At 34.1% G+C, this 26,410-nt stretch overlaps 4 protein-coding genes across 7 annotated transcripts; all 4 read left to right on the forward strand.

The window, feature by feature from the left end:
* The first annotated feature begins 6,977 nt into the window (after positions 1-6,977).
* LOC127096222 (uncharacterized) lies at positions 6,978-7,751 on the forward strand. Its single transcript, XM_051034819.1, has one exon. It carries the CDS (start codon positions 6,978-6,980, stop codon positions 7,749-7,751), a length of 774 nt encoding a protein of 257 aa, XP_050890776.1.
* A 1,029-nt stretch (positions 7,752-8,780) lies between these two features.
* LOC127091318 (cysteine-rich receptor-like protein kinase 25) lies at positions 8,781-12,180 on the forward strand. Its single transcript, XM_051029933.1, has 7 exons — positions 8,781-9,733; positions 10,258-10,395; positions 10,514-10,635; positions 10,715-10,925; positions 11,011-11,248; positions 11,457-11,607; positions 11,699-12,180. Exons 1-7 carry the CDS (start codon positions 8,950-8,952, stop codon positions 12,005-12,007), a joined length of 1,953 nt encoding a protein of 650 aa, XP_050885890.1. The 5' UTR covers positions 8,781-8,949; the 3' UTR covers positions 12,008-12,180.
* A 7,498-nt stretch (positions 12,181-19,678) lies between these two features.
* On the forward strand, positions 19,679-22,898 carry LOC127091317 (cysteine-rich receptor-like protein kinase 10). 2 transcript variants are annotated; one of them, XM_051029931.1, is made up of 7 exons: positions 19,679-20,731; positions 20,886-21,038; positions 21,141-21,262; positions 21,360-21,570; positions 21,778-22,015; positions 22,117-22,267; positions 22,371-22,898. In XM_051029931.1, the coding sequence occupies exons 1-7, from the start codon at positions 19,894-19,896 to the stop codon at positions 22,647-22,649; spliced, it is 1,992 nt and encodes a 663-aa protein (XP_050885888.1). In that variant the 5' UTR covers positions 19,679-19,893; the 3' UTR covers positions 22,650-22,898. The 2 variants fall into 2 exon arrangements, with proteins under 2 accessions (XP_050885888.1, XP_050885889.1); XM_051029932.1 differs by having other exon boundaries at positions 19,682-20,731; positions 20,886-21,032.
* A 165-nt stretch (positions 22,899-23,063) lies between these two features.
* Positions 23,064-26,121, forward strand: LOC127091316 (cysteine-rich receptor-like protein kinase 44). 3 transcript variants are annotated; one of them, XM_051029929.1, is made up of 7 exons: positions 23,064-24,172; positions 24,255-24,401; positions 24,497-24,621; positions 24,806-25,016; positions 25,089-25,326; positions 25,405-25,558; positions 25,644-26,121. In XM_051029929.1, exons 1-7 carry the CDS (start codon positions 23,368-23,370, stop codon positions 25,971-25,973), a joined length of 2,010 nt encoding a protein of 669 aa, XP_050885886.1. In that variant the 5' UTR covers positions 23,064-23,367; the 3' UTR covers positions 25,974-26,121. The 3 variants fall into 3 exon arrangements, with proteins under 3 accessions (XP_050885886.1, XP_050885887.1, XP_050885885.1); XM_051029930.1 differs by having other exon boundaries at positions 24,255-24,399; positions 24,474-24,621; XM_051029928.1 differs by having other exon boundaries at positions 24,806-25,326.
* The last annotated feature ends 289 nt before the right edge of the window (positions 26,122-26,410 follow it).

Below are 26,410 nucleotides of genomic sequence, written 5' to 3' on the forward strand. Positions count from 1 at the left end.
TAAAAAGGGAAATTAAAGAGAAAATCCTAAACTATGATCAAAATGGTTCAAAAATGGTTGCAAAAATTACACAAAGTCTCAAATATTACACACGAATAAATCTTAAAAGTTGGGTGGAAAAAGGTTTGAAAATGATTAAAAAATAAATTGCAAAAGGAAATTAAAAAGAAAATGAAATAAAAATAACAATAAATACAAAATTAGTTTTAAAAATTAAGAGAAAAATGTATGTGATGCAAAATAATTTTAGAGGCTTTGTGTAAAAAATTAGGATAAAAATTGATTAACAATGAGAGAGAAAATAAATGGGAAAGAAATAAAATAAAAAGAAAATAAAATGAAATGAAATTAGGGCGCCAACGGGCTACCAAATTTGAAAAATGCGGGTGGAAGGATTTGATTGGCTGGATTTAAATATTTGGCACCAAGGCGTACAAACCAGACTTCATCTTCAACCTTCAGCTCGATTTGGAAAATCATGAACTTGTGTTTTTAGCAACACCCAAGCATAGAGTTAGCTTCGCAACACATCATCATTCATGTTTCCCTGCATCAGAGTCATTGATTAGGTTTGAGCAAGGATAATTTTGCTCAAGAATACAAAGAACCCTAAGAGTTCAAAGTAAAATGAAATGACTAATACAAAAGATAAATTAATGGTAGAAGGGGGCTTTTGATCAATGGAGTAAGGTGAAGAGTGTGGTAACTTGTTTGCTCAAAGATTTAACTCGTAACTACCTTTCCAGTTAGACCTTTGAAGGTCAACAATGATGGATTTGGAAGTCTGGTTCCAAGGAGTTCCAAGCCAAGACAATGTTTCAGTCAGCTTCAGAAGGTGTCTATGAGTGATTCTGGATGAAGATTTAAAGTTAAAAGAGCTTGAATCGAAGAAATGGTTAACTGGTTTTTTGAGGTATCGAGAGTTTCAGATTTTCTTTGGAACTCAAAGCTTGCAAATTAAGGCAAAAGCTTCCTCTATTTATAAGAAAGATGTTGAGCAGCTCACACATGCGAAATGGATCTGAAATCGCGTGAATTAGGGTTGAATTTTCTCAATTCTACACCTGTGTGAAGTGAGGGATGAAAAGTGTGCAATGGTACTGAAACAAGGTCGTTTGAGACTTGTTTGCACGTGTTTTGGAGTTAAAAAAAAGTTTTCACATGCGCAGGTAGTCCCAGATTGAAGCATGAATGATTTGGTGACCTAAAACTTGTGCGCAAAATAGAGTTCATCGCACCATGTTCCACTTAGGCCAAAAGGAATCCACTCGCGAGTTTTATGATTTTCTTTGTGCCAAATGTTCCTTTCATTGCAATGAATTGAATGTAAAAAGAACCAAATCAAAAGGAGGCTTGAGGTGAAAATGACAAGTGTTGAAAGTTAAGGTCGTGACATGATTTCTAGGTCTGGCATTTGGTCAAGCAGTCTTGGCACATTTTGGGCATCTTGAGGTCCCAAGTTCATGATACCATAACTTTTGATTCCCTCGTGCATTTTGAGATAAACTTGGGCCAAATGATTTTTAACATAAGCTTAACAATATGGAAAGGAATTAGATCCAAAGGGTACTTGAGTTGAAAATGGCATGGCTGCCAAGTGGAGGTCATGACAAGGTTTGACCTAGTTTGACAACTTAGCCCTTTACAAAATTGACGTCCTTAGGGGTTGAATTGATGCTTGAGCCTTGAAGGAAAGTTGTAGAGGAAATCCTTAGGAACATTTGTATTAAATAATCTTGTCATTTGGTTGAAAATTGAAGAAGTTATGGGGTTTGGACCAAAAGTGAACCATACTTGCAAATTAGGTCAATCAAACTTGTGCCAATTTGTGCAAACTTGAAGTTTCCTTGCATCCCAAGCCAAAATCATGATGGAATGAGCATCCCTTGAAGAAAACTTGATTAAAGGTTGGGTGATATTAAGGATGGCTTGGTGAATAGAAAAAGTGGCATGGAAATAAACACATGAACCACCCTTAAATCAATGAACCACAACTTGCATCTTCCTTGACCAAAATGACCATTGTTTTCTCTTGATTTGAGGCATGATCACCTACATGAATAAGGGAACAAACAAGTACTATTTATTATGATGCTTTGGTTAGTTAAACAACAAATGAAAACCTCAATGCTATGATTAAAACCAAGAATGAGGCCATGCTTGTAAGCCAATGACCAAATGCAATGGTCATGATAATGTTATGATGATGCATGATATGATTCTATGTATGCAAATGGGACAAAGAAAAAGGTAAGAAAGGGAGGATAAATTTTGGGGTATGACACTTAGTATCTGGCATAACTGTCATATCTAATTGTTTCAACATCGACTGCTTGTCAAATACAACATGTCTGCTGATAATCACCTTCCTTTTAATCAGATCCCACAACTTGTACCCATCCACACCTTTATTGTAGCCAATAAATATGCACTATTTTGACTTGAGGTCATGTTTAGACCAATCCTCACTAGAAATATGAACAAATTCTGAACATTCAAAATTCCTCAAATTACTCATATCAATGGGGTTATCTGTCCAACCTCCTATGCAAAATTTCCATCCAATGAAGATCATGGTGATATGTTGACTAGATAACATTCCATATTGAGTGTTACTACCTAGAAACCTTTTGAAAGACATGCACTCAACCGAATGCACATTGACTTCTCCGTCAGAGTCATGTTCATCCTCTTTGTATCACCATTCTACTATGGTGTCTTCCTCACGGAAAAGTGCCTATGGATTCCATTCTCCTCACAAAAATGCATGAATGTCCTATCAGTGTAATCAATTTTATTATCAGACCGCAAATACTTTATTTTCTCCCTGTGTGGTTCTCAACCTCGTCCTTCCACAATTTGAACTTGCCAAAGACCTCAAATTTTTATTTCATAAAACAAACTCAGACCTTACCAAAAAAATCATCAGTGAATGTCACAAAGTACCTAGAACCTCCAATAGATGGCTATTTTGTAGGGCCCCAAACATCATAATGGACATAGTATAAGTTTCCCTTGGTCTTGTACTGCCCGATACAAACTCTACAAACTTTCCCAAGAACATAATACTTGCACAATCTAATTGTGCAACTGCGAACAACTTTCAACAAATTCCTCTTATATAGCTCCATCATTCCATGTTAACTGAGATGATCCTAACGCATATGCCACACATTGGTTGCATCATTATCAATTTCAACAGATGCTACATCACCCATAATTATGCCCTTAACAACTTATAAATGTTGCTTACAGTCCTTCTTGTCGTCATCACATTCATTATACCCTTGTTAACCCTCGTGATATCTTTATCTCTATCTGGACGGAATGAATAACCATTCACTTGAAGAGTACCTAGAGAAATTAAATTTTTCCTCAATTTTGGAACATAACACATTTCATTTAATACACGCACGCCACCATCATCCAAAGAAATTTTAATTTGCCCCTTTCCAGTGATGGTACAAGTTTTATCATCACCTAAATAGACAAAACCAAAATCACTTGATTTAAAAGAGTTGGACCACTGTCAATGAGATTTTTTTTATTAGGAGCACCCAGAATCAAGGATCCATGCATCAATGCACTTTGCAGATGAAATGCAAAGCAAAGTCTCTTCACTATAGGAACCATCAGTTTGAACTACATTTGTTAAACTAGTGTTGCCTGACTTTTTTCGAACAATCCCTCTTCCAATGGCCAATTTGCTAGCAACCATAACATTTTTCTATTTTTCTATCCTTGGACTTGAACCTAATTTTCTTTCTAGAACCCACTGTTTTACCCTTGCCTTTGCCACATTCTTGACCTACCTTCACAAACAAACTTTCACCTGAATTTCCTCCACCTTCCTCTACACTTTGGTGATGTTGTACATGTTGCAAAATGGTAGAAGAAATAGAATTCAACATGATTGTTTCCTTCCCATATGTGAGAGTGGTCACCAAGTGATCATAAGAGCTTGGTAAAGAGCACAACAAAGTAATAAATTTATCATCATCATCAACCTTCACACCAAGTTGTGTAAAATCAACGAGGATGTTGTTGAAAGTGTTTACATGAGATTTTAAATCACCTCCTTCTTGCATCTTCAGCCTATAGAGACGCTGCTTTGCGAACAATTTGTTTATGAGCGTCTTAGACATGTACTTGTTTTCTAATTTAGCCTAGACATTCTCCGATGTTGTCAGGTCCAGGATATGATTCATCATGTCATCCGAAATGCAAAGTGTTACCAAACCTGTGACTTTCTCCTTCATCTCATTCCAATCAACGGTTGCAATGTCTGTTGATTTTTCATCACGAAACACCTTCTGTAAACCTTGCTAAGCCAAAAAATCCTTAATCCTCTTTTGCCAAAAAAACCCAAAATTTCCCGTTACCTCGAACCGAGTCACTTCGAATTTTGCACCTCCAAGATTAAGCGTCATCTGACACCAATTTTTATAACAGTAATACGACTACATATCAAAGTAGAGAGAAATATATAAAAGCTTTGTTCACACAATTTTGTCAAACTGCCTACGTCTGCAACTATATAGTAGCTATAATTCCTTTTATTTATGTCTTGTGAATTGCATTGGATTACAATGTTATAAGCCATATATAATACTAGATTTTAGTTAATCTAAAATCCTAATCACTAGTTTCCCTCAACAAACCATTATTTTTACCTATGATTATCTCAACAATATGAGTTATACTCTCAATAACGCATAATTATCTCAACAATCCATAATTATCTCATTAATATGTGGATCCTAGTATGGATCAAGGCTAGTAATGTTAGTGACTCACACATGTGGGAAGATTGTTGGGTTTCAAGTGTGAGTGGTAAAGTTCTACATCGACTAGAAATTGAGAAAATGTTGGGTTTATAAGAGAGGTGACTCATGCCCCAATTTCCTTAAGATTTTGGATGGATATGTGGTGTTAAGGTCTCTTGCAACCATGAATGTTTAACCCATTGTCACTTCCATACCTCTCTCTCTATATACTTGCTAGAATTTCTTTTTAAAAAAATATTGGCTAACAAAATTATAAGGGCACTACAAAGTCAAAATTAATAAATGAATGTAATTTTCCTTAAATAAAATATAGAGTAGAATAAAATCAATTAATTTTCCTAAAATAAAATCAATTAATATATCCATAATTTTAGCAATTAAAAAGTCTAATTGGGACACTAAAATTAAAATAATGATATAGGGAATATGAATCATTGAATATTCAGATTTCTAACTCTTTATTAAGACTCAAAAGTCGCAGAATTTTACCTTAGTTTATGAATCTGTGTTCTTTCTAATTCTCAAATCTCAATCTAATTATAATCTATCCATCTCTCTCGAAAAACATAAGTACTAACCGTCAATTCAATAAGAAAATTGGAAAAACATAAGTGCCTACCATAAGTGCCAAACAATCAATGAATCAAAAAATTTATATATATATATATATGGTTATTACTTCTTAGTCAAAAATATGCTAATTTTCATGTTGATTTTCACTTTTCAATATCAAGTTTGATTTGGTGTTCAAAGACTTTTGGAACAAATTGATCAAAATTTAAGTTGAAGGTTAAAAATCAACATCAGATACTATTATTTCATCTCTTTGATTGCTTGAAATGTTGTCTAGAAAATAATTATCTGGTCATCTAAAACGAAAAAGAAAGAAACTAATTGAAATTGATAATAAATCTCAAAAGGGTGCTATTCATATTTTTTTTGGAAAATAACCTATAATTTCTATTTCAAATGATGCAAATCTAGGTAATTTGAACCTTGGAGCTGAGAGTTTAGAGAATGAACAACTAGATAGGATTGTTGAAGAGTAAACTATTTTGGTAGAAAATAATGAAACAGAAGATGATGATGAAACTGTAAATTTTGATGATGAAGATTATAATAATGAAAATGAACATATACATGTTGTTGTTGATGAACAACCTAATGAGTCTATTCTATCGGACATTTATGATCCAAGAACATGGAATAACCTTAACAATGACTTAAGAGATGAATTACTAAGAAATGATCCTAAAAGAGATGTGTCAATTGTGAATGATCCTAAAGATACTTCTGGTAGGAATTTCTCATCATCATGTTATATCCGTTATTATTCTAATGGAGAAGATCAAGATAGGAATTGACTTGTTTATTCAAAAGAATTGGATATAATTTTTTGTTTTTGTTGTAAGTTATTTGGTACAAGTTGTAGAATGAATCGCTTAGCAAATGAAGGTTTTAATGATTTGAAACATATTTATGAAGGCTTAAAGAACATGAATCAAGCGGTGTACAAATGTCTTTCATGAGTAAATGGATTGACTTATAAATTAGATTTAAGAAAAATATAACAATTGATAAACATCTTCAAGAGCTTATAAGAAATGACACAACAAGTTAAGGATTGTTTGAGGAATTACAAAATATATTGGAAACTCTTAGTCTAGATATTAATAATGTGAGAGGACAAGGATATCATAATGGATCAAACATGAAAGGTAAACATCAAGGTGTACAAAGAAAATTATTAGATGTTAACCCTAGAGCATTATACACATCATGTGATTGTCATAGCCTTAACTTGACACTTTGTGATATTACAAATTATTGTACTAAAGATAAAGATTTTTTTTGGAGTGTTACAACGTATTTATACTGTATTTTTTCATTCGACAAAACATTGGAAAATTCTTAGAGACAATGTGAAAGGTTTAACTATTAAACCACTGTCACAAACATATTGGGAAAGTCATATGAATAGTGTGTATATGCAATTAAATCTCAAACTTCAAATGTAAGAGAAGCACTATTTCAACTAGTTGAACAAGATAATGATTTCAAAATTAAGAGTGAAGTCGAACCTTTAGCAACTCATAGAATTGGAAACTTTAAATTTTTAGTAGCTATGATTATTTGGTTTGAATTGTTAACCGATGTTAATGAAGTTAGCAAAAGTTTGCAAAAAAAGACATGCGTATTGATGTGGCTATAGAATTAGTAAAATGTTTGATCAAGTATTTGAAAAAATATAGAGAATCTGGATTTATAAATGCTAAAGCTAGTGCTGAAAAGATTGAGAATAAAATGGAGATTGAATGTGTGTTTATTCAAAAACGTCAAATTCGTAGAAAACAACACTATGATGAAAATCCATCTCAACCCACACAACTAAATTTTGAGTCTGCTAAAGAGTCTTTTCGAAATCACTATTTCTTATATATTATAGATCAAACAATTGTCTCACTTGATAGAAGATTTGAGCAATATAGCACATATGGAAATATTTTTGGATTCTTGTTTAGTATTGAAAGGCTTAGATCATTATCTGTCAGGGACTTGAAAGCATGTTGTAAACATCTTGAAACTTGTTTAAAACATGACGATTCTCTTGCTCTTGATGGCGAAATTTTGTTTGAAGAATTGAAAGTTATTAGAGAAGTTTTAAGAGTTGAATCAAAATCAAGCTATATGATATTGAATTCTTTAAAGACTTTTAATTGTTTTTCTAATGCATTCATAACTTATAGAATAATATTGACTATTCCTATCAGTGATGCATCTGGTGAAAGAAGTTTTTCTAAATTAAAATTATTAAAATCTTATTTGAGACCTACTATGTCACAAAATAGATTAAATAATTTTGTGTTGATTTCAATTGAAAATAATTTTTTGAAGAACATTGATTATGAACGAATTATTAATGATTTTGCAACAAAAAATGCTAAGAGGATGACATTTAAATAATTTAAAGGTTTGGTCAATTTTTTTATAGGAAAAAATATGGATCAAGAAGAAGAAGAAAAAAGTCTCTTTATAGTGATTTATATTTTGATGTAATATAAACATTAATTCAAAGATTCATACTTATATTCTTTTTACACAATATCAAATGAAAATGTGGATTTTATTCAATTATTTTTTTCTCTTTATATATTTATTGTTAAAAAAAATTATAAAGACACTACTCTTTTGATTTGTCCCAAACACCTAAATTCAATGGACCGACTTTGTTTATCGTTGAAGTAAAATAATATTGATAAAAAGCTCAAATCATATGTATATGATGTTTGGTATAAAAATTTGAATCCAAATGCCAATTTAAAAAATTGAATCATTTAACATAGACAATAATTAATTAAAAATGCTTTTGAATCGATGGTTGTTGGCTTAATGCATTGAGCCAATAATTGTGTCGAGGTTCTTTTAATATATATACATATTTTTGTTATATAACAAATAATGATGAATGTCTCTTTCTCAACAAAGACTTCTCTGATATTTAATATTTTAAAAAATATATTTTTTAAATTTATTGGATAGTCACTAAATTTGATATATTTTATAGATTAAGTATATTAATTATTTTATAATTATGTTAAGAACTAAGGGAGTATAATTATGTCGGTCATGTTAAAATCTGAAGAAAAAAAATAGAAAAGACATAATTGAGAGTATAGATCTCTATTAGATTTGCAAATACGACTATATCTAAAAATAAAAATAAAAAATTAGACTAATATCCATATCTGCAAAAACTTGTAAAAGAATATGAGAGATTAAAACATATAAAATTGTATGGACCCAAGAAAAAAATGCTCACAATAGACATCTTTAGCCGAATCCATTTTGTCATCATTACTAAAGTTTGAAACTTGGTATGACTTTTCAAATAATTATTGCCATTTGTTCGACCAAATAAAAATAAAAACTCTACCTAGTCTTTTTTTTATTAATATCAAACTAGCTTCTAACCACTATTTTAAGGTATACTAGTACTACTTTTTTATTTTATTTTTGCCTTTATTGACTCATAACTAATTTCAAAACACATATACCTTGAGATCTCAAAATCTAATTGCTAGATCCTCCTTAATGCAAATGCAACCACATACATGCTTGTTCAAGAAACCATATAAAGATATTTTTGCAGCATAACATAATCATGGTTACCAAACTAACACTACAACTTCTTCTCACCACTCTAATCTTAACCACGACAAAAACCTCTGCATCTGTCTTCAACAACGTTACCTGCACAAACACCAAAACATTCTCACCAAACACCACTTTCCATTCGAATCTCAAAACCCTTCTCTCCTCCCTCTCTTCCAACGTAATCAACGATGTTAGATTCTTCCACACAACCTCAGGAAAAGACTCAGACAAAGTCTATGGTCTCTACATGTGTCGTGGCGATGTTCCATTCGCTTTATGCAGAGAGTGTGTTGGCTTTGCGACGCTTAAGATTCCATCCTCGTGTCCTTCTTCAAAAGAAGCTGTTATCTGGTACAACGAGTGTTTGTTGAGATATTCCTATAGGTTCATCTTCTCCAAAATGGAAACATGGCCTAGATACAAGATCGAGATTCCAATGGGGGACCCTGGTTTGTTACAGAGTAGAGGCTTTTATGCTGGTTTGAGATCTGTATTGAATGAACTTCCGAAAGAAGCTGCGGTTTCTCTTTCTGGTTTTAACAAATATGCTGTTAAGCAAGAAAATGCTTCTGTTAGTGTCACGCTTTATGGTCTTGCTCAGTGTACGCCGGACTTGTCGGCTGGGGATTGTAGGCGGTGTGTCGATGACGCGGTGGAGGAGCTTCCTAAGGCTTGTTGTGGTGGTAGCATAGGTGAAACTGTTTTGTTTCCGAGCTGTTTTGTTAGGTATGAGACTTATCCGTTTTATCAGCATTCAGGAGCTTCTGCATCAATAACAACTTCAGTTAATGGTTAGTTATTTTTATTCTAATGTTTTGTGAATTTTGATGTGTCTGTTAAGATTTTCTTAATATAAACGCGCTAAAGAATTCTTTAAGGCTTAGACCTTTTCAAATTGTAGTAACTGTTGCAATTCCATTGCAATTCTTGTTATTAGGAAGAACGGTAATAAAAAGAGGTCACACAGGTCGTAGAGACTTCAAAAACTTTGATGTGACGATTTTATTATGGCCACACACCTTCTTTTAATGTGAAGAATTGGGATCATATATAGTTGATGTTGCATTATAATCGCGTAGACATTGAAACCTTGTTATCACATTCACATTAGTTAACAATTTTTTTGGAGGTCTATAGACGATATTGTAATAACTACTAGAAACTCACACACATAACCTGAGAACCAGGATTCGAACTTTAGTGATGACGTTCAACCTATCAATATCAGCTTCTGACAGTTGAGTTAAGATTTGCTAACGGTTAACAAATTTTAGTAGTGTGTGGAATTAATGTCAAATCTGATCATGTTTGACAGGAGGAAGAAATATTCCAACACATGTGATTGCCATCATTGTTGTTTTAGTTGTCATTTTGGTGGCGATTTCTTGCATTGGCTGCTGTTTGTTATGGATCAAATCGAAGAAGACACGCAAGGCCAGTGACAGAGAAAATCGTAATGTTTTACTATCTTTAACATTTGAGGTTAATCGATGTTTAGGTTTTATTACTTGTTTATCTGGTTTTGGCTATGAGGACTAATTTCAAAATGCTCGTTGTGAACTGTGATGTAGTTGTGCTCGAATTTAATAACTCGGAGTCACTGGAATTCGATTTCGCTACAATTGAAATGGCAACAAGCATGTTTTCTGAAGATAGCAAAATAGGCAAAGGTGGATATGGACAAGTTTACAAGGTACTAATATGAATGTGATGATGAATAAGTCATTAATGCAATTTTTTTCTTTCATTTCTTCTGATTTTTCTAGTTTTAGGGAATTCTTCCTTGTGGACAAGAAATAGCTGTGAAAAGACTGTCCAAAACTTCAGGTCAAGGAGCAGAAGAGTTCAAAAATGAAGTCATGTTAATAGCCAAACTTCAACACAGAAATTTGGTGAGATTAATTGGATTTTGCCTTGAAGAACAAGAAAAGATACTTATCTATGAATATGTGCCTAACAAAAGTCTTGATCACTTCCTATTTGGTATGATACTTCAAAATATGTTTCAAACTTAGTTTCGCATTCTACAATTCAATCTCATGTGTTTGTCTTTGATCACTATTTGTAGATTCTAAGAAGCAAAAACAATTAACTTGGCCCGAACGGTATAGTATCATAAAAGGGATTGCTCGAGGAATTCTTTATCTTCATGAAGATTCTCGTCTCAAGATTATACATCGTGATATTAAACCAAGCAATGTTCTTCTAGATAACAATATGATTCCGAAAATATCTGATTTTGGCATGGCAAGGATGGTAGATATAGAGCAAATCCAAGGATATACAAATAGAGTTGTGGGCACATAGTGAGTTTCAAAATCATTATTTTTACCATTCTAATAAACTTTGTCCCAAATATATTTAGAAAAAATGTCATTCATTTTCATTTTCTGAGTATTTATCTATCATCTTTAGATTAAGTTTTGATTCTCCGCAACGAAGAGTAGGATTACTATATGTTGAGATCTAACGACTTTAAATCTCGAGACTGATTTTTCTCTCTCTTTTCGTCAGCGGTTACATGTCTCCAGAATATGCAATGCACGGACAATTTTCAGTAAAGTCTGATGTTTTTAGTTTTGGAGTTATGGTTCTTGAGATTATTAGCGGAAAAAAGAATTCATGTACATTTGAATCGTGTCGTATTGACGATCTCTTGAGTTATGTGAGTACCAATGAAATTCTTGTTTGTTTTTCTTTAGACCACAAAATGCAAATTAATAAGGAAATGAAATCTATTGCATGAATGGTTTCAGGCTTGGAACCAATGGAAAGGTGAATCACCATTTGAGATGTTGGATCCAATAATGCAAGAATCTTATGCTCCAAATGAAGTAGAAAAGTGTGTGCAAATTGGTTTATTATGTGTCCAAGAAAATCCAGATGATAGGCCTACAATGGGAACAATTGTTTCATATCTTAATAATGTCTCAATTGATATGCCATTTCCTATGGAACCGGCATTTTTCATGCATGGCAGAACAAGAAGAAATTCAGCTGAACATCAATCATATTCAGGTCACTCCACCAACCATTCTTTCTCCTCAAGTGTACGCCCTCGATAGAGAGTCGTGAGTCATGTTTCATACATATATTTCATTTAGGTTTCAGTACACTCACACTCTACACGCACCTATTACTTGTATTATATACTCCGATGATTTCGGCGGTGTCTCATTCACATATGTGTTTATAGTATATATATAAGTAAAAAAAATATTGTATTTTTTAATGTTAATTTTGTTTTGTTATTGATAAAATATGTATTTTTATTTAGATTAAATATGGGACTTTGAGTGAAATTTACACTTAGTTGTTAAATTTTAATCAAAAATGGTTTCAAATGATTTAATCAGTTTAAATATGAAGATTTTGAGTTAAGAAAAGCAAATGATAATTTTTTTTTTGAAAATAGATAAGTTTAAATACTAGAAAAAAAGTTTGAGAATTAAACTCAGTGAAAAATTATTAAGGTGCTTTCTCCAAAGTCAATATAACAAAAAAAAAAGATATATTTGATGGGCTCAATTATGAGAAAACTTCAAATAATTTTTACAATATTTAATGTTAATATTCTAAAAGCGTCATTAATGAATATTTTCATAAAAAATCAAATGAAGAGAAAATTTTAATTAGAAAATACAATTATATTTTATAATTTATAACATCAATAAATTTAACTTATGTTAACTAATATTCTGAATTAGAGAGTAATTAATTAATATTACTTATATATGAGTTCAGATGGAGTATTGAACTAAATCATCATACATTCATACATTAACTTCTAAATGTGTAGTTAAGATTTAATTAAAATTCAATGATTTTCAGGTATTTTAATTTGCATTTGTTGTAACTTATTCGTATACTTTATTTATGTAATGAAACTCATAAAATATGTGTTAATTAATTGAAACTATTTGTGAAATCAATTTTCAGCTTTAAACAGAAATTGATTATAATTTACTTATTTATTATAATTTCAGAATTTACACTAAAAAAATATTGGAATGAGATGATGGAGTAGAGACAAACTGTCTAATGTGTGTGTTGAGGAATGCAGTGCAGTAGCTTCATCTAACACCAAGTAAGTCCAAAAGGCCTAAAGCCCATAGTTTTGAGAGAGAGAAAACTACTTGGACTTGAAAACTGTCTAAACGTGAATTGAAGAATGTTCTGAATGAATCACTCTATGCTTAAGATAATTTGACATATTTGATTTTCATCTATGCATATTTTGTTTCTTGGTGACACAGTGTATCCAGCATATATTTGTGCATTGTCTTAGTTAGGGAAAGAATTCTAACATTGAATGGACAAAATGAAGTAAACTTGTTATATTTTAACATGAAAGTGTATAGTGTATATGTATAAGTTTACTCAATGCAATGTGTTGGAACATTAAGTGTATGAAGGGTGGAATTCAAATAGATCTAAGATTTAAGTATTGAGACAACACTCAAACCAAAGAATTCTTATAAATGAATTTGGAATGACATGAAAAAAGGGGTTCAAAATTTAGAAAAAAAAAAGATAGTAACAAGAGGAGAGGAAGAACCAAAGTTGTGTCACTTATCTTCCTCCAACATTTTTTACGAAATGCCACATTGGAGGTGTCACACAACGCGGCAAGTAATTAAGATGACATTTTTAGATTTACCATTTCTTTATTTATGTTTAGAAATGCTTATCTTAAAATCCTTCTCTGTTGTATTAACTTTACTCATCACGAGGGAAATTCTTTATGTTGGTCAATGTGAAATTTAATGACATAATAATCTTCTGTGTGATATGGTCGAGTGTAGTGACATTTTTTGCTCATGCATTTTTATGTTGTATATTTATTTATTTTGATGATCATTTTAGAAATAGATAACAGTTGATTAATATTAAGGAATCTACTAATAAATGAAACTCGTGACAAATATGGATAAAAAACAAGTAGGAATATTTTGCCACTTTATTTATTTTATGGATAAAAAGTTAATGCCATAGGAGAAATTACAACTTATAAAAGAAATGCGTGAATGATATTACGAGACTTATAAGAATTTACTCCATAGTGAATTAATGCATATAATTTGTCGTTATAGGCATACACCGCTAGGTCATATTTTTGTTGAAAATCCACCAAAATCTATGGAGAATTTCAATCAATCTTAATGAACAAGATTGTTATCACCCACACTATAACAATGAAAAGAAAAGAACAATGGAGAAAGAAAGTAAAGAACGATGAAGGAGAAGAAGAATTAGAATTCTGCAAAATTTCTCTTTGTCCACAAACTGTGGAAAACTTCTTATTCACTTTGCAGCTGCAAAATACTGTGAATACAATGTTATGAATACTCTATTCACTTCATTACAAAAATAATGGTTACTCCCTCTATTTATAAATTTAGGTTAACTTGGACCTCAAGCCAAAGCCCAAAACTATAAAAGCATAAAATAGCTAACACTACTAAAATAGGCCTAAGTCGAAATTCTGTATGAAGCAACATGTTTCGACACTTCGACATACTAACACAACTTAACACACTAAGTGATTTGACACTTCCTTGTTCATGTCGAGCAACATGCTTCGACACAAGGAATTACGATTCAATACACCACATAATTCATTGTGTCTAAGCTATCTACATTCATCATAGCTCTTAGTCTTCTGAACACTTCGACCTGCACTCCTTTCGTCATGATGTCTACAAAGGGAAGCAACTATGTATTCTACTTCGCATGATGATAATGCCACTACTGGCTGTTTTCTCGAATTCCAAGCAACTGGTGCACCACCTATCATAAACACATAGCCCGCTGTGGATTTTTGATCCTCGACATCACTACACCAACTTGAGTTGGTGTATCCCACTAATTTGCATTTTTTTCCTTCATTAGTTATAGGAAACAAAATTCCATAATCGAGAGTTTCTTTTAGATACCTTAGTATCCTCTTTGTCGCTGCTAGATGTGATACATTTGGCTTATGCATGAACCTACTCACCATACCTACACTGTATGCTAAGTCAGGCCTTGTATGACAAAGGTATCGAAGTGACCCAATAAGTCTTCTATATTGGGTTGGGTCGATATCATCTGAATCTGAATCTTTCGACGGTTGTAATTTGGGCTCAGCTGGAGCCGAAGTTGGGTTGCAATCTTGCATCTCAAATCTCTTGAGTATTTCGCATGCATACCTTTTTTTGTGCATCATCAAACCTCTACCACTCTTGTAGAATTCGATGCCAAGGAAATATGAAATGTCACCCAAATCTGACATTTTGAATTCCTTGTTGAGATCACCTTTGAAGTCTTTGATCTCCTTCTTGCAGCTGCTTGTTATTAACAAGTCATCGACATAGAGACATAGTATATGCAATTCACTCTTGCTTCTTATTACATATAGTCCATGTTCACTTGTGCACTTCACAAATTCCTTCTCCCTTAGAAAGCCATCTATCTTCTTGTTCTAAGCTCTTGGAGCTTGCTTAAGTCCTTACAGAGCTTTATGCAGTCTGTACACCTTTCTCTCTTCGCCATGTTTCACAAACCCAGCTGGTTGTGCAACATAAACTTCTTTTTCTGAGGGGCCATTAAGGAATGCACATTTCACATTCATCTGACACATCTGCCAGTTGTTCATGTTTGCTAGACCAACAACCAACCTGATTGTTTCGATCCTAGCAACAGGTGCAAAAACTTCATCGAAGTCGATTCTTTTTTTCTGAAGAAATCCTTTCGCCACAAGCCCCGCCTTGTGTTGAGTCACTTCTCCTTTGGGATTTAACTTCACCTTGTATACCCACTTCACATTGATTTACTTCTTGTTTTGGGGCAATTCGACAAGTGACCAAGTGTTGTTGACTTCGATTGACTTCAGCTCTTCGTCAATTGCTTTCATCCACTTCGAATCTTTTAATGTCTCAACTGCATTGACAGGTTCGACATCTGCGTAGAAATCATAGTGTACCAGGTCACCTTCTTCACCGACCACATCATCTGATGTAATCACATATTCTTGCAACCTTGTAGGCATGTGTCTTGTTCTTTGAGGTCTGCTTGGGCCTGCTTCTCCTCTGACTTCTTCTTGTCGAACTTATCTTTCGACTTCACTAGCTGGTTCATCACAAAATATTCTCACTGAATCTTTCTTTACATTCTCAGTCCAATCTCACTCCTTAAGCTCATCTATGATCACGTACCTGCTGATCACCACTTGCTTATTCACTGGGTCGAACAACGTGTATCCTCCAATCGAATGATATCCTATCAGGATCATCTGATTCGACTTGTCATCAAGTTTTCTTCTCAACTGATCTGGCACATGTCTATGTGCTATAGATCCAAACACCTTCAGATGACTCAAGCTAGGCTTGACACCAAACTAACATTCTTCTGGCGTGATTCCTTATAGCTTCTTCGCCGGACATCTATTTAGAATATATGTCGTAGTCAGCACAGCTTCTCCCCATAATTCTTTGGGTAGATGCTTGCATTTCAACATACTTCTAACCATATTCATGATGGTTCTATTCTTCCTTTCTATGACTCCACTCTGTTGTGGAGTGTATGGTGGCACCACCTCATGCACAAACCATTCTTTCACACATAATGCATCAAAGTCGTTCGACACATATTCTCCACCACCATCAGTCCTCAAAATCTTGATCTTTCGATCGCTCTATCTTTCGACCATAGATTTAAACTTGACAAATACCTCAATCACTTCACTTTTCTTATTGATTAGGTAAGACCACAGTTTTTGACTGAAATCATCTATGAATGTAACAAAGTATTTGTTACCTCCAATCGAATCCACCTGGAGAGGACCACATACATCAGAGTATATGACTTCAAGAATTGCCTTCGACCTGCTTTCTGCATCCTTACTGAAGTTGTTCTTATGCTGCTTCGCTTGCACACATTCTTCACATACTTCATTTGGAATGTCGATTTCTGGTAATCCTGAAGCCATATTTCTTCTCTTAAAATCTCGGACGTCTTTGAAATTAAGATGGACGAGTCTATAATGCCATATCCACTCATCTCTGCTGGATGCTATTGCAAGGCACTTATGCTCCATCACATTAAGCTCAATCTTGAAGGTTCTATTCTAAGATATTGGAGCCTTCAAAATCAACCTTCCATTTGAGTCGAGAACTCTCATCATCTTGTCTTCGATCGACACTTTGTAGTTATTTTCAACTAACTGCCCTATGCTGAGCAAATTGCTCTTCATGCCTGGTATGTACAACACATTTGAAATTACTGACCTCTTGCCATCTTTCCTCATAATTAGAACATCACTAACACCTTCAGTTGATAGAGTGTTGTCATTTGCAAATTTCACCAAATTCTTCATTGAGGGTTCTATGTTGACAAACCAATCTTTTCTTCCAGACATGTGTGATGACCATCCTAAGTCTAAGTACCACTGGTCCTTGAATCTCTCTTCATCTCTTGTTGTAACCATCAACAACGTCTCTTCTTCTTCATGTTTCGCCAGCTTTGCATAAGTTTCTTGTTTCTTCTGCTTTTTTGGACATTCACTAGAATAGTGACCATACTTCTAACAATTGTAACATTGAATGTGACTCTTGTCTGGCTTTTGACCACCACCTTTTCCTCTACCTGCAACACCACATCTTTGGTTGCCTTGGTTCCAGGGTTTTCTTTGATTCAGCCAATTTCATTCTTGATGATTTCGACCAGTCGAATTGTTGTAACCTCCTATGCCTTTGTTTCCATTCCAACTTCCTTTGCCTTTTCTTTCTTTTTATGATTGAGCCTGTAAAGCCATATCATTCTTCGACCTTCCTGCAACTCTTTCAACCATTCTTTGTTCATGAGATTCAAGTGTCCCTTGAAGCTCTTCCTTTGTCAGTTTTGACAAATCTTTCGACTCTTCTGTGGCTACTACCACGTGGTCGAACTTTGGAGCCAACGACCTTAAGATCTTTCCAACAACAGATCTTGATGTCAACACTTCTCCACATATCTTGATTTGATTCACCAGTTTCATAACCTTGGTGAAAAAAATCAGTTATGCTTTCATTGTCTTCCATATGAAACAATTCATACATCATTTTGTGAGTTTGTAACCTCACATCTTTCACCTTCTCTATGCCTCCAAACGATTTCTCCAGAATTTCCCATGCTTCTTTCGCTGACTTTACATCACTAACCATTTCAAAGTTATCTGCATCAACACATTAATGGATTATAAAGAGAACTTTATAATCTTTCTTCTTCAATTATTTATGTGCAGCCTTTTCTTGATCCGTCGTGGCTTCTACAAGCGTTACTACTCCTTCCTTCAGAAGATCTCAAAGATCTTGATAATAAAACACAACCTTTATCTGCTTGCACCAATTCTCATAATTGTTGTTCTTGAGAGTCAGAAGATTTGCTGGAAAATGTCCGTTTGGATGATTCGTTGCCATGATGATTTTCTTTCCACGAATCGTTTAAACCGGACCTCTTGATACCAAATGTTGGAAATCCACCAAAACCTATGGAGAATTTCAACCAACCTTGATGAACAAGATTGCTATCACCCACACTGTAGCAATGAAAAGAAAAGAACAATGAAGAAAGAAAGTAAAGAACGATGAAGGAGAAAAAGAATTAGAATTCTGTAGAGTTTCTCTCTGTCCGCAAACTGTGAAAAACTTCTTATTCACTTTGCAACTACAAAATACTGCGCATACAATGTTATGAATACTCTATTCACTCCATTACAAAAATAAGGTTACTCCCTCTATTTATAGATTTAGGTTAACTTAGACCTCAAGCCAAAGCCCAAAACTATAAAAGTCCAAAATAGCTAACACTACTAAAATAAGCCTAAGTCGAAATTCTGTGTGAAGCAACATGCTTCGACACTTCGATACACTAACACAACTTAACACACTAGGTGGTTCGACACTTCCTTGTTCCTGTCGAGCAACTTGCTTCGACACAAAAAATTATAATTCAACAATTTTATCCCCATGTATCGTAATATATTGCATCATATTCATGTATTAGGTGAAATCATTAAATGAATCATTGTCCAACATGTTAATCTACTTTGTTAAAAATTTTACTTCCAAATTGTGATTCTTTATTTCTGGCCAAGTCACAACCATTAATTATTTATTATTCTGCTCATGCTCTTTCATAACTTTTGAGTTTGAAATCATTAGGGTTAATAGAAGTTATCCTTCCTACAATTGTTAGAAATAAAATTTATGCATATTATGTTTGCTCTGTCTAACCAATATTTTCTTTCCTACTTCTCTATCGTGCAATCTTCCACCATAACTCACAATTACAATATCTTTTATTTGTTTTGGTTTAAAAAAATAAAATTTATGCATATTATATTTACATGTTATTATGCTTCGGTCAAAAAGAAGAAAATAAATATATACAATTTTATTATTAAATTGAGAGTAAATTGTAAGGATGTTATATGATAATAATTTTTATTTTTTTTAAAGAAATTGAATTTTTTGTCTTTCAATTTTTTCTAAAATATTTATACATGATATCTGGAAATATTCATGGATACCTTAAAACCCGTTAATTATCCAATTAACGGATATCCGTACGGATATGAGACAGATAAGGATATCATATTTATCTTACGAGACGAATGTTATACTATCCGCTCCATGGATATCTATATAGTTGCTCGATAATCGTAGATGTAGACTATATTGGTTGAACTGTTTTAACAAAGATGAATTATATTAATCGTCTTTCCATCACTCTCTTTGACCTTTCCTCACTCATATAGTACACAACAATTTCAACCCAGTGTGATAAACACGTCAAGAAAAATCAATGACAAGGACTCAACTGCATCATACTTTCATTATTCATAACATAACATCATGGTTGGCTTGACTTGACTTCTTTTCCACTTCATTTTTAACCATCACAAACAAACTTCATTTCCCAACACAGAACCATGAATTCCACCGTCTCTTCAAATTTCTTCAACCTTCTGTTTCTCTTCATCTTTCTCACAACCATCAAAGCCGCCCCCACTTTCCTCTACCAAGTTTGTTCAAAAAACAAAACAAACACCAACAGCACCTACGAAACAAAACTCAAAACTCTCTTTTCTTCACTATCTTCCAACGCCACCGACAACAATGAATTCTACAACACCACAATCCCTAGCAAAAACCCTTCAAACACCGCATACGGTCTGTTCATGTGCAGAGGCGACGTTTCATCTCCCCTCTGCCAACAATGCGTCGCAAACGCAACACAGACACTATCCACAGGCTCAGATTGTTCCTTATCCAAACAAGCTGTAATCTGGTACGACGAGTGCATGGTTCGATACTCAAACACCTCTTTTTTCTCCACCGTCGCTACAGTGCCCAATCTTTTAATGTGGAACACTGCGAATATCACGAACCAGGAAAGCTTCATGAAATTGTTGTCTGTTACTATGAACGAATCAGCAGATAAAGCGGCGAATTCTTCTGTTGGTGCTAAGAAATATGCTACAAAGGAAGCTACGATCTCTGGATTCCAAACGCTATACTGTATGGCTCAGTGTACAGACGATTTATCTCCACTAGATTGTAGTTCATGTCTTAGTGTTGCCATTGGAGCTCTTCCACAGTGTTGTAATGGAAAACAAGGAGGAAGAGTTTTATTTCCAAGCTGTAATATTAGGTATGAATTGTACCCTTTTTATGAAAACAATACTCCCTCATCGCCGCCTTCAACGCCACCGGCATCTTCAGCACCACCAGGGATTGTTCCTCCAACAAACACTTCTAGTTTGGGAGGTAATTCTGATGAGTTTCTAACAACTGCTATTAAGTTTTGAATAGTAGTTTATTATATAAGTTTAAGCTAGCTTTTGCATCTCAATGTTTCAAGAAATTTTCAAGTGCAAGCTTTGTGGCAAGAGTTTGATAAATTCATTTTGGAATTTTGCAGGTAGTAGTGGGATCACATCGGGGACAATTGTTGCAATTGTGGTTCCAATTACAGTGGCCGTGCTGCTATTTATCGTAGGAATTTGTTTCTTATGTATAAGAGGGCGGAAGAAGAAGCATGACTCTGCTGCAGCACGCGATCCGAAAAGTAAGGGTGCGAGTTAATTGAAAAGAAGATCTTACTCCGAATTTGTTTTATATTTGCATGATTCTGCTGTTATAATTATCTGATAGACTTATCATTTTTGCTTATTAGCTGAAACCGATATTACCACTGTGGAATCCTTGAGATATGATTTGAGTACACTTGAAGAAGCCACAAACAAATTCTCAGAAGCTAATAAGCTAGGTGAAGGTGGTTTTGGTGAAGTTTATAAGGTATGAAGTTAACATGCTTTTGTTTCTTTATAAGTTAAAACATGGAAATTATACCGATTGTTGTATTATATTCCATTTGATTTTTGTGAAATTTCAGGGCGTACTCCCGAGCGGAGAACAAATTGCTGTCAAGAGACTCTCTAAACACTCGGGACAAGGCGGAGAACAATTTAAGAATGAAGTTGAACTGGTTGCACAGCTTCAACATAGAAATTTGGCTAGGCTTCTTGGGTTTTGTTTGGAAAGAGAAGAAAAGATACTTGTTTATGAATTTGTAGCCAACAAAAGTCTTGACTATATTCTTTTTGGTAGGCTTACCTTATTTGAATTCTCTATAGTTCACAGTTTATATGCATGCATTGAGTTTAGTTTGCCAGAGTTTATCTCGATTAGTAGTAATAACAAATAATTTGAGGAAATCTGTAAAAAATAGAATTCCTTGACGAATTTTTGTTTCACTAAACTGATTTATTTTTATTGGAGATCATAATCTTATGAATGGATTATTTGTGCAGATCCTGAAAAGCAAAGGTTGTTGTATTGGACAAGGCGTTACAAGATTATTGGAGGGATTGCTCGGGGTATTCAATATCTTCATGAAGATTCTAGGCTTAAAATTATTCATCGGGATCTCAAAGCTAGCAACATACTGTTGGATGGAGATATGAATCCAAAAATCTCTGATTTTGGCATGGCAAAATTATTTGGAGTGGATCAAACTAAAGGAAATACGAGCAGGATAGTCGGGACATAGTAAGTACAAGTTTCTATTATCAGATTTGAGTCAAGTATTGTCATTCTTCCAGTCCCAATACTAACCGTATTTTCTATTGATGATAAAATACGTGTTTTAGCGGTTACATGTCTCCGGAGTATGCAATGCAAGGAGATTTCTCTATTAAGTCTGATGTATATAGTTTCGGAGTTCTCGTTATGGAGATTATAAGTGGCAAGAAGAACAGCTCTTTCTATGAAACAGGAGCTGCTGAGGATTTAGTGAGCTATGTGAGTAGAGAAAAGTGTAAATTTTTCTTCTTGAGTATTATTTGTTATTTCTTCCTGTATAGAGATCACATTTTAACAAATGTTTGATGAAAATTTGAAACAGGCGTGGAAACTTTGGAAGAATGGAACACCTTTGGAATTGGTGGACCATACAGTAAGAGAATCCTATACTCCAAATGAAGCTATAAGATGCATCCATATTGGTTTATTATGTGTCCAAGAAGATCCAGACGATAGACCTACAATGGCAACAATAGTACTCATGCTTGAAAGTCACACTGTTACTCTACCGGTACCGAAGCAGCCTGCATTTTTTCTACAAAGTGGAGCTGATCCGGACATGCCAACAATACAGATTAGTCAATCTGATAATACCAATTGAATAGCAAAGTCTGTCAACGAGATCTTTGTTTGTAATTAGATCATGATAAAGCTAGAAAATATGAGGAGATTTTAGGAGTTCAAAACCTTGTAAATTTGTAATATTGTGTATTGTCTTATTTTTCAATTTGGAAATAATAACATTTATCTGTCATAGTGTCACTCCTCTAGTGGCAGCAGAAACATACACAGCATGTTGTAAGATATAAGGTTTCTGTAACTTAAGAATAATGACACAATATTTATGAAAGACTATGGCCTCTGTAGCACCGACAATTCTGAAAAAAGATGTGTCTGTGTCGTGTCCTTGTCGCGACACTGACACTAAATGATTACATAAGCCGGAACAAACAAAAGTAAATTTTGTTGGAAAATATGAAACCTCAAATACTTTTCAATCCAAAATAAAACAAACAAAAGGGAGTTTGTCTTCTGTTGGTACTAGCTGATGTAATGAAGTATGTTCTTGCTATGTTAATATCTCAAACCACCATTTTCAAGCCATCAAATTTGAGTGTTTTAAAATAACATAGTCTCACATGTTGAATATTAATGTTTTCAAAAGTAATGTTTCCAACTAATGACAGGTAAACGAGTGTTTGACTCTCCTATCTATCTCATTGATCTTCAAGTAGCTTCTGTTGCAGTCAGAACAAGTCGTCGCTACCATTTTCCTCATAAATTTCAGATAAAATAAACATACAGAAACAGAACCAGAGATGCATATCTTCAAAACATCAACAACTGCAACAACTATCCAATTCATTCTACTTGCATCCTTGTTAACTTCACTTCCATTTCCATTTGAAGCTTCTCCAATATACAGCTACCACGCTTGCACAGAAACCTCTTATTACAAACCCAAATCAAATTTCCAAACCGCTTTAAAAACTCTTCTCTCTTCCCTCATCTCAAACTCCACCCTCCACAACGGTTTCTACACCGTCCATATCCCTCTCTTCAATTCCCCCAACGACTTAAAAGGACTCTTCCTCTGCCGTGCCGACACCACTCCCTCTATCTGTCAACACTGTGTAACTGCAGCAGCTAATAACATCACGAATTTGTGTAACAACCAGACAGAGTCTATCATCTGGTACGACGAATGTTTGCTGCGTTACTCCAATAATTCCTTCTTGAATCATATAGTTCCTGCAGTGACCTTGGAGTCTGATGAGAGTGTTCCTGATTCAGAAGTTTCCCAGTTCAGTGATTTCCTTGCAAAGCTTTTGAAGGATTTGGCATATGAAGCTGTGAATTCTCCTTCGGGTCATAAATTTGCTGCAAAAGAGAATTTCTTGGGTTCTATGAAGGTATATTCTTTGGCGCAGTGTACACCAGATTTGTCTGTTTTTGACTGTAACACGTGTTTGCAAGGTGCTATTAGTTCTATTGGAAATTGTTGTGATGGGAAAAGAGGTGCAAGATCACTTCTTCCGAGTTGTAATATTCGATATGAATTTTACTCTTTTTACAATGTTTCTGCTGTTTCTATTCAGCCACAACTTTCTCCTCCTTCTTCAGGTATCTATCTATATAACGACGATATTGTTATCGTGGTTTTAAATTTGTTTCTGGGCTGTCATAAAACGATGAACTTGCGTAGGAAAGAGCAACGTCGCTATGATTATTGGGATTGTTGTCGCAATTGTTGTTGCTGTGGTGCTTCTCATTATCGGCTGCTATTTCTTGCGTAAGAGGGCAAGGAGGAAGTATAACTATGATACTACATTCATCCAGGGTTCATCTTCAAGTAACTTTAGATTTTTTGTTTGGTTAATTTGTTTCTAAGTTTCAGTTTTTCGTAATTTGGTTGAAGATGAATACTGTACTGTGATGTCTTTGTAGTTCGGAGGGAGGATCTTACTGATATAGACTGTTTGCAATTTGACTTTGCAACAATTGAAGCTGCCACAAATTGTTTCTCGGATGAGAACAAGATTGGCCGAGGTGGATTTGGTGTGGTTTATAAGGTAAGAAATTCGCTGATACGAAATGGTTGAAACATTTTTTTCTATGCTAAATTTGAGAAAACTGGTCTGGACTCTGGTGTGGTTTATAAGGTAAGAGACAGTTAGTTAGGGCATCCGATCATGTTTTCGACACATGTTTTTGATATGCTAACTTTGAGTCTGATCCGATCATGTTTTTGTTTAGGGTATCCTTCCGGACGGACATGAGATAGCGGTGAAGAGGTTGTCAGTAACCTCCTTGCAGGGTGCAATAGAGTTCAAAAATGAAGTTTCCCTTGTGGCCAAGCTTCAACATAGAAATTTAGTGAGAATGTTTGGATTTTGTTTGGAGGGGAGGGAGAAGATTCTTGTCTATGAATACATACCAAATAAAAGCCTTGATCATTTTCTATTTGGTACAGCTTCCAAAGTTATTAGTTTTATAAAAATAGAAATTTTACTGTTGTTAATCTCGATCTTTATTGTAGATCCTGCTAAGCAAAGGGATTTAGATTGGTCAAAACGCTACAAGATTGTAGTTGGCATAGCTCGAGGGATTCTTTATCTCCATGAAGACTCCCAGCTTAGAATTATTCATCGTGATCTCAAAGCAAGCAATGTTCTATTAGACGAAAATATGAATCCAAAGATTTCAGATTTTGGGATGGCAAGAATTTTTCAGGCTGATCAGACTCAAGTAAATACACGACGAATAGTGGGGACTTAGTAAGTTTCACATCTTTTTGCCATCGTCATTTGCACATATGCACATATGAGAGTTTACATTATAATGTTGCTTTCCAGCGGTTACATGTCTCCAGAATATGCAATGCGCGGACAATTTTCTGTGAAGTCAGATGTGTTCAGTTTCGGTGTCTTAGTTTTGGAAATTGTAAGTGGCAAGAAGAATACTGATTCAAATCAATGGAATGATGCTGATGATGACCTCTTAAGCTATGTGAGTATAAAAAAGTATCACTTTTTTCTTATGATCTTTTGATGCAATACTATCTTAACAATAGTATGTATTATATATACCATAGGCTTGGAAAAAATGGTCAGAGCAAACACCATTGGAGTTACTTGATCCAATGCTGCGCGAATCTTATTCAAGAAACGAAGTTATGAGATGCATCCATATCGGTTTATTGTGTATTCAGGAAAGTCCACATGACAGACCTTCCATGGAAACTGTTGCACTTATGCTCAACAGTTATTCAGTTACGCTGTCATTACCTCGACAGCCACCGTCTTTCTTCCGTGGAAGAACACCTGACAGAATAAAACAAGGGTTTAATTCTGATCAGTCGACCACTGGATCAATTCCATGGTCTGTAAATGATGTATCCATTACTGAAGTTCACCCTCGATAAAAAGAGATCGTTTTTATGTTTTCTTTGATCCGTCGAGTGTATGTTCATATTCTGTCAAACTTTGGTGTAGCAGTTACATTTACCTAGTTTGTATATGTTGTAAATACTCTCAACTAATTCTACATGTGAATTGATCATTTTCTCACTATTTTATTTCATAATTCATTTCTTTAAGCTCTACTGCACTATCTCATCACCAAGAAACAAATGAAGTTCGAATGGAAGGAATGTCGTCAACTTTTTTTTTACCAATTTTTAGCTATAATTTCATGAAATGATTTCTGCATAAAATTAAAAAATGAATATATGGTTAATTCCTACAAATAAAACATATTTTTTATTTTGATATTTCTAATTTTTTATTCTTAAAAACTCAAATGTCTTCATTTTTCATGAGATCAAGGTCTGCTTCCGAGATACCTTTAGATTTTGAATTA

Source organism: Lathyrus oleraceus, chromosome 6, assembly GCF_024323335.1.
Source record: "Lathyrus oleraceus cultivar Zhongwan6 chromosome 6, CAAS_Psat_ZW6_1.0, whole genome shotgun sequence".
NCBI classification, from domain to species: domain Eukaryota; kingdom Viridiplantae; phylum Streptophyta; class Magnoliopsida; order Fabales; family Fabaceae; genus Lathyrus; species Lathyrus oleraceus.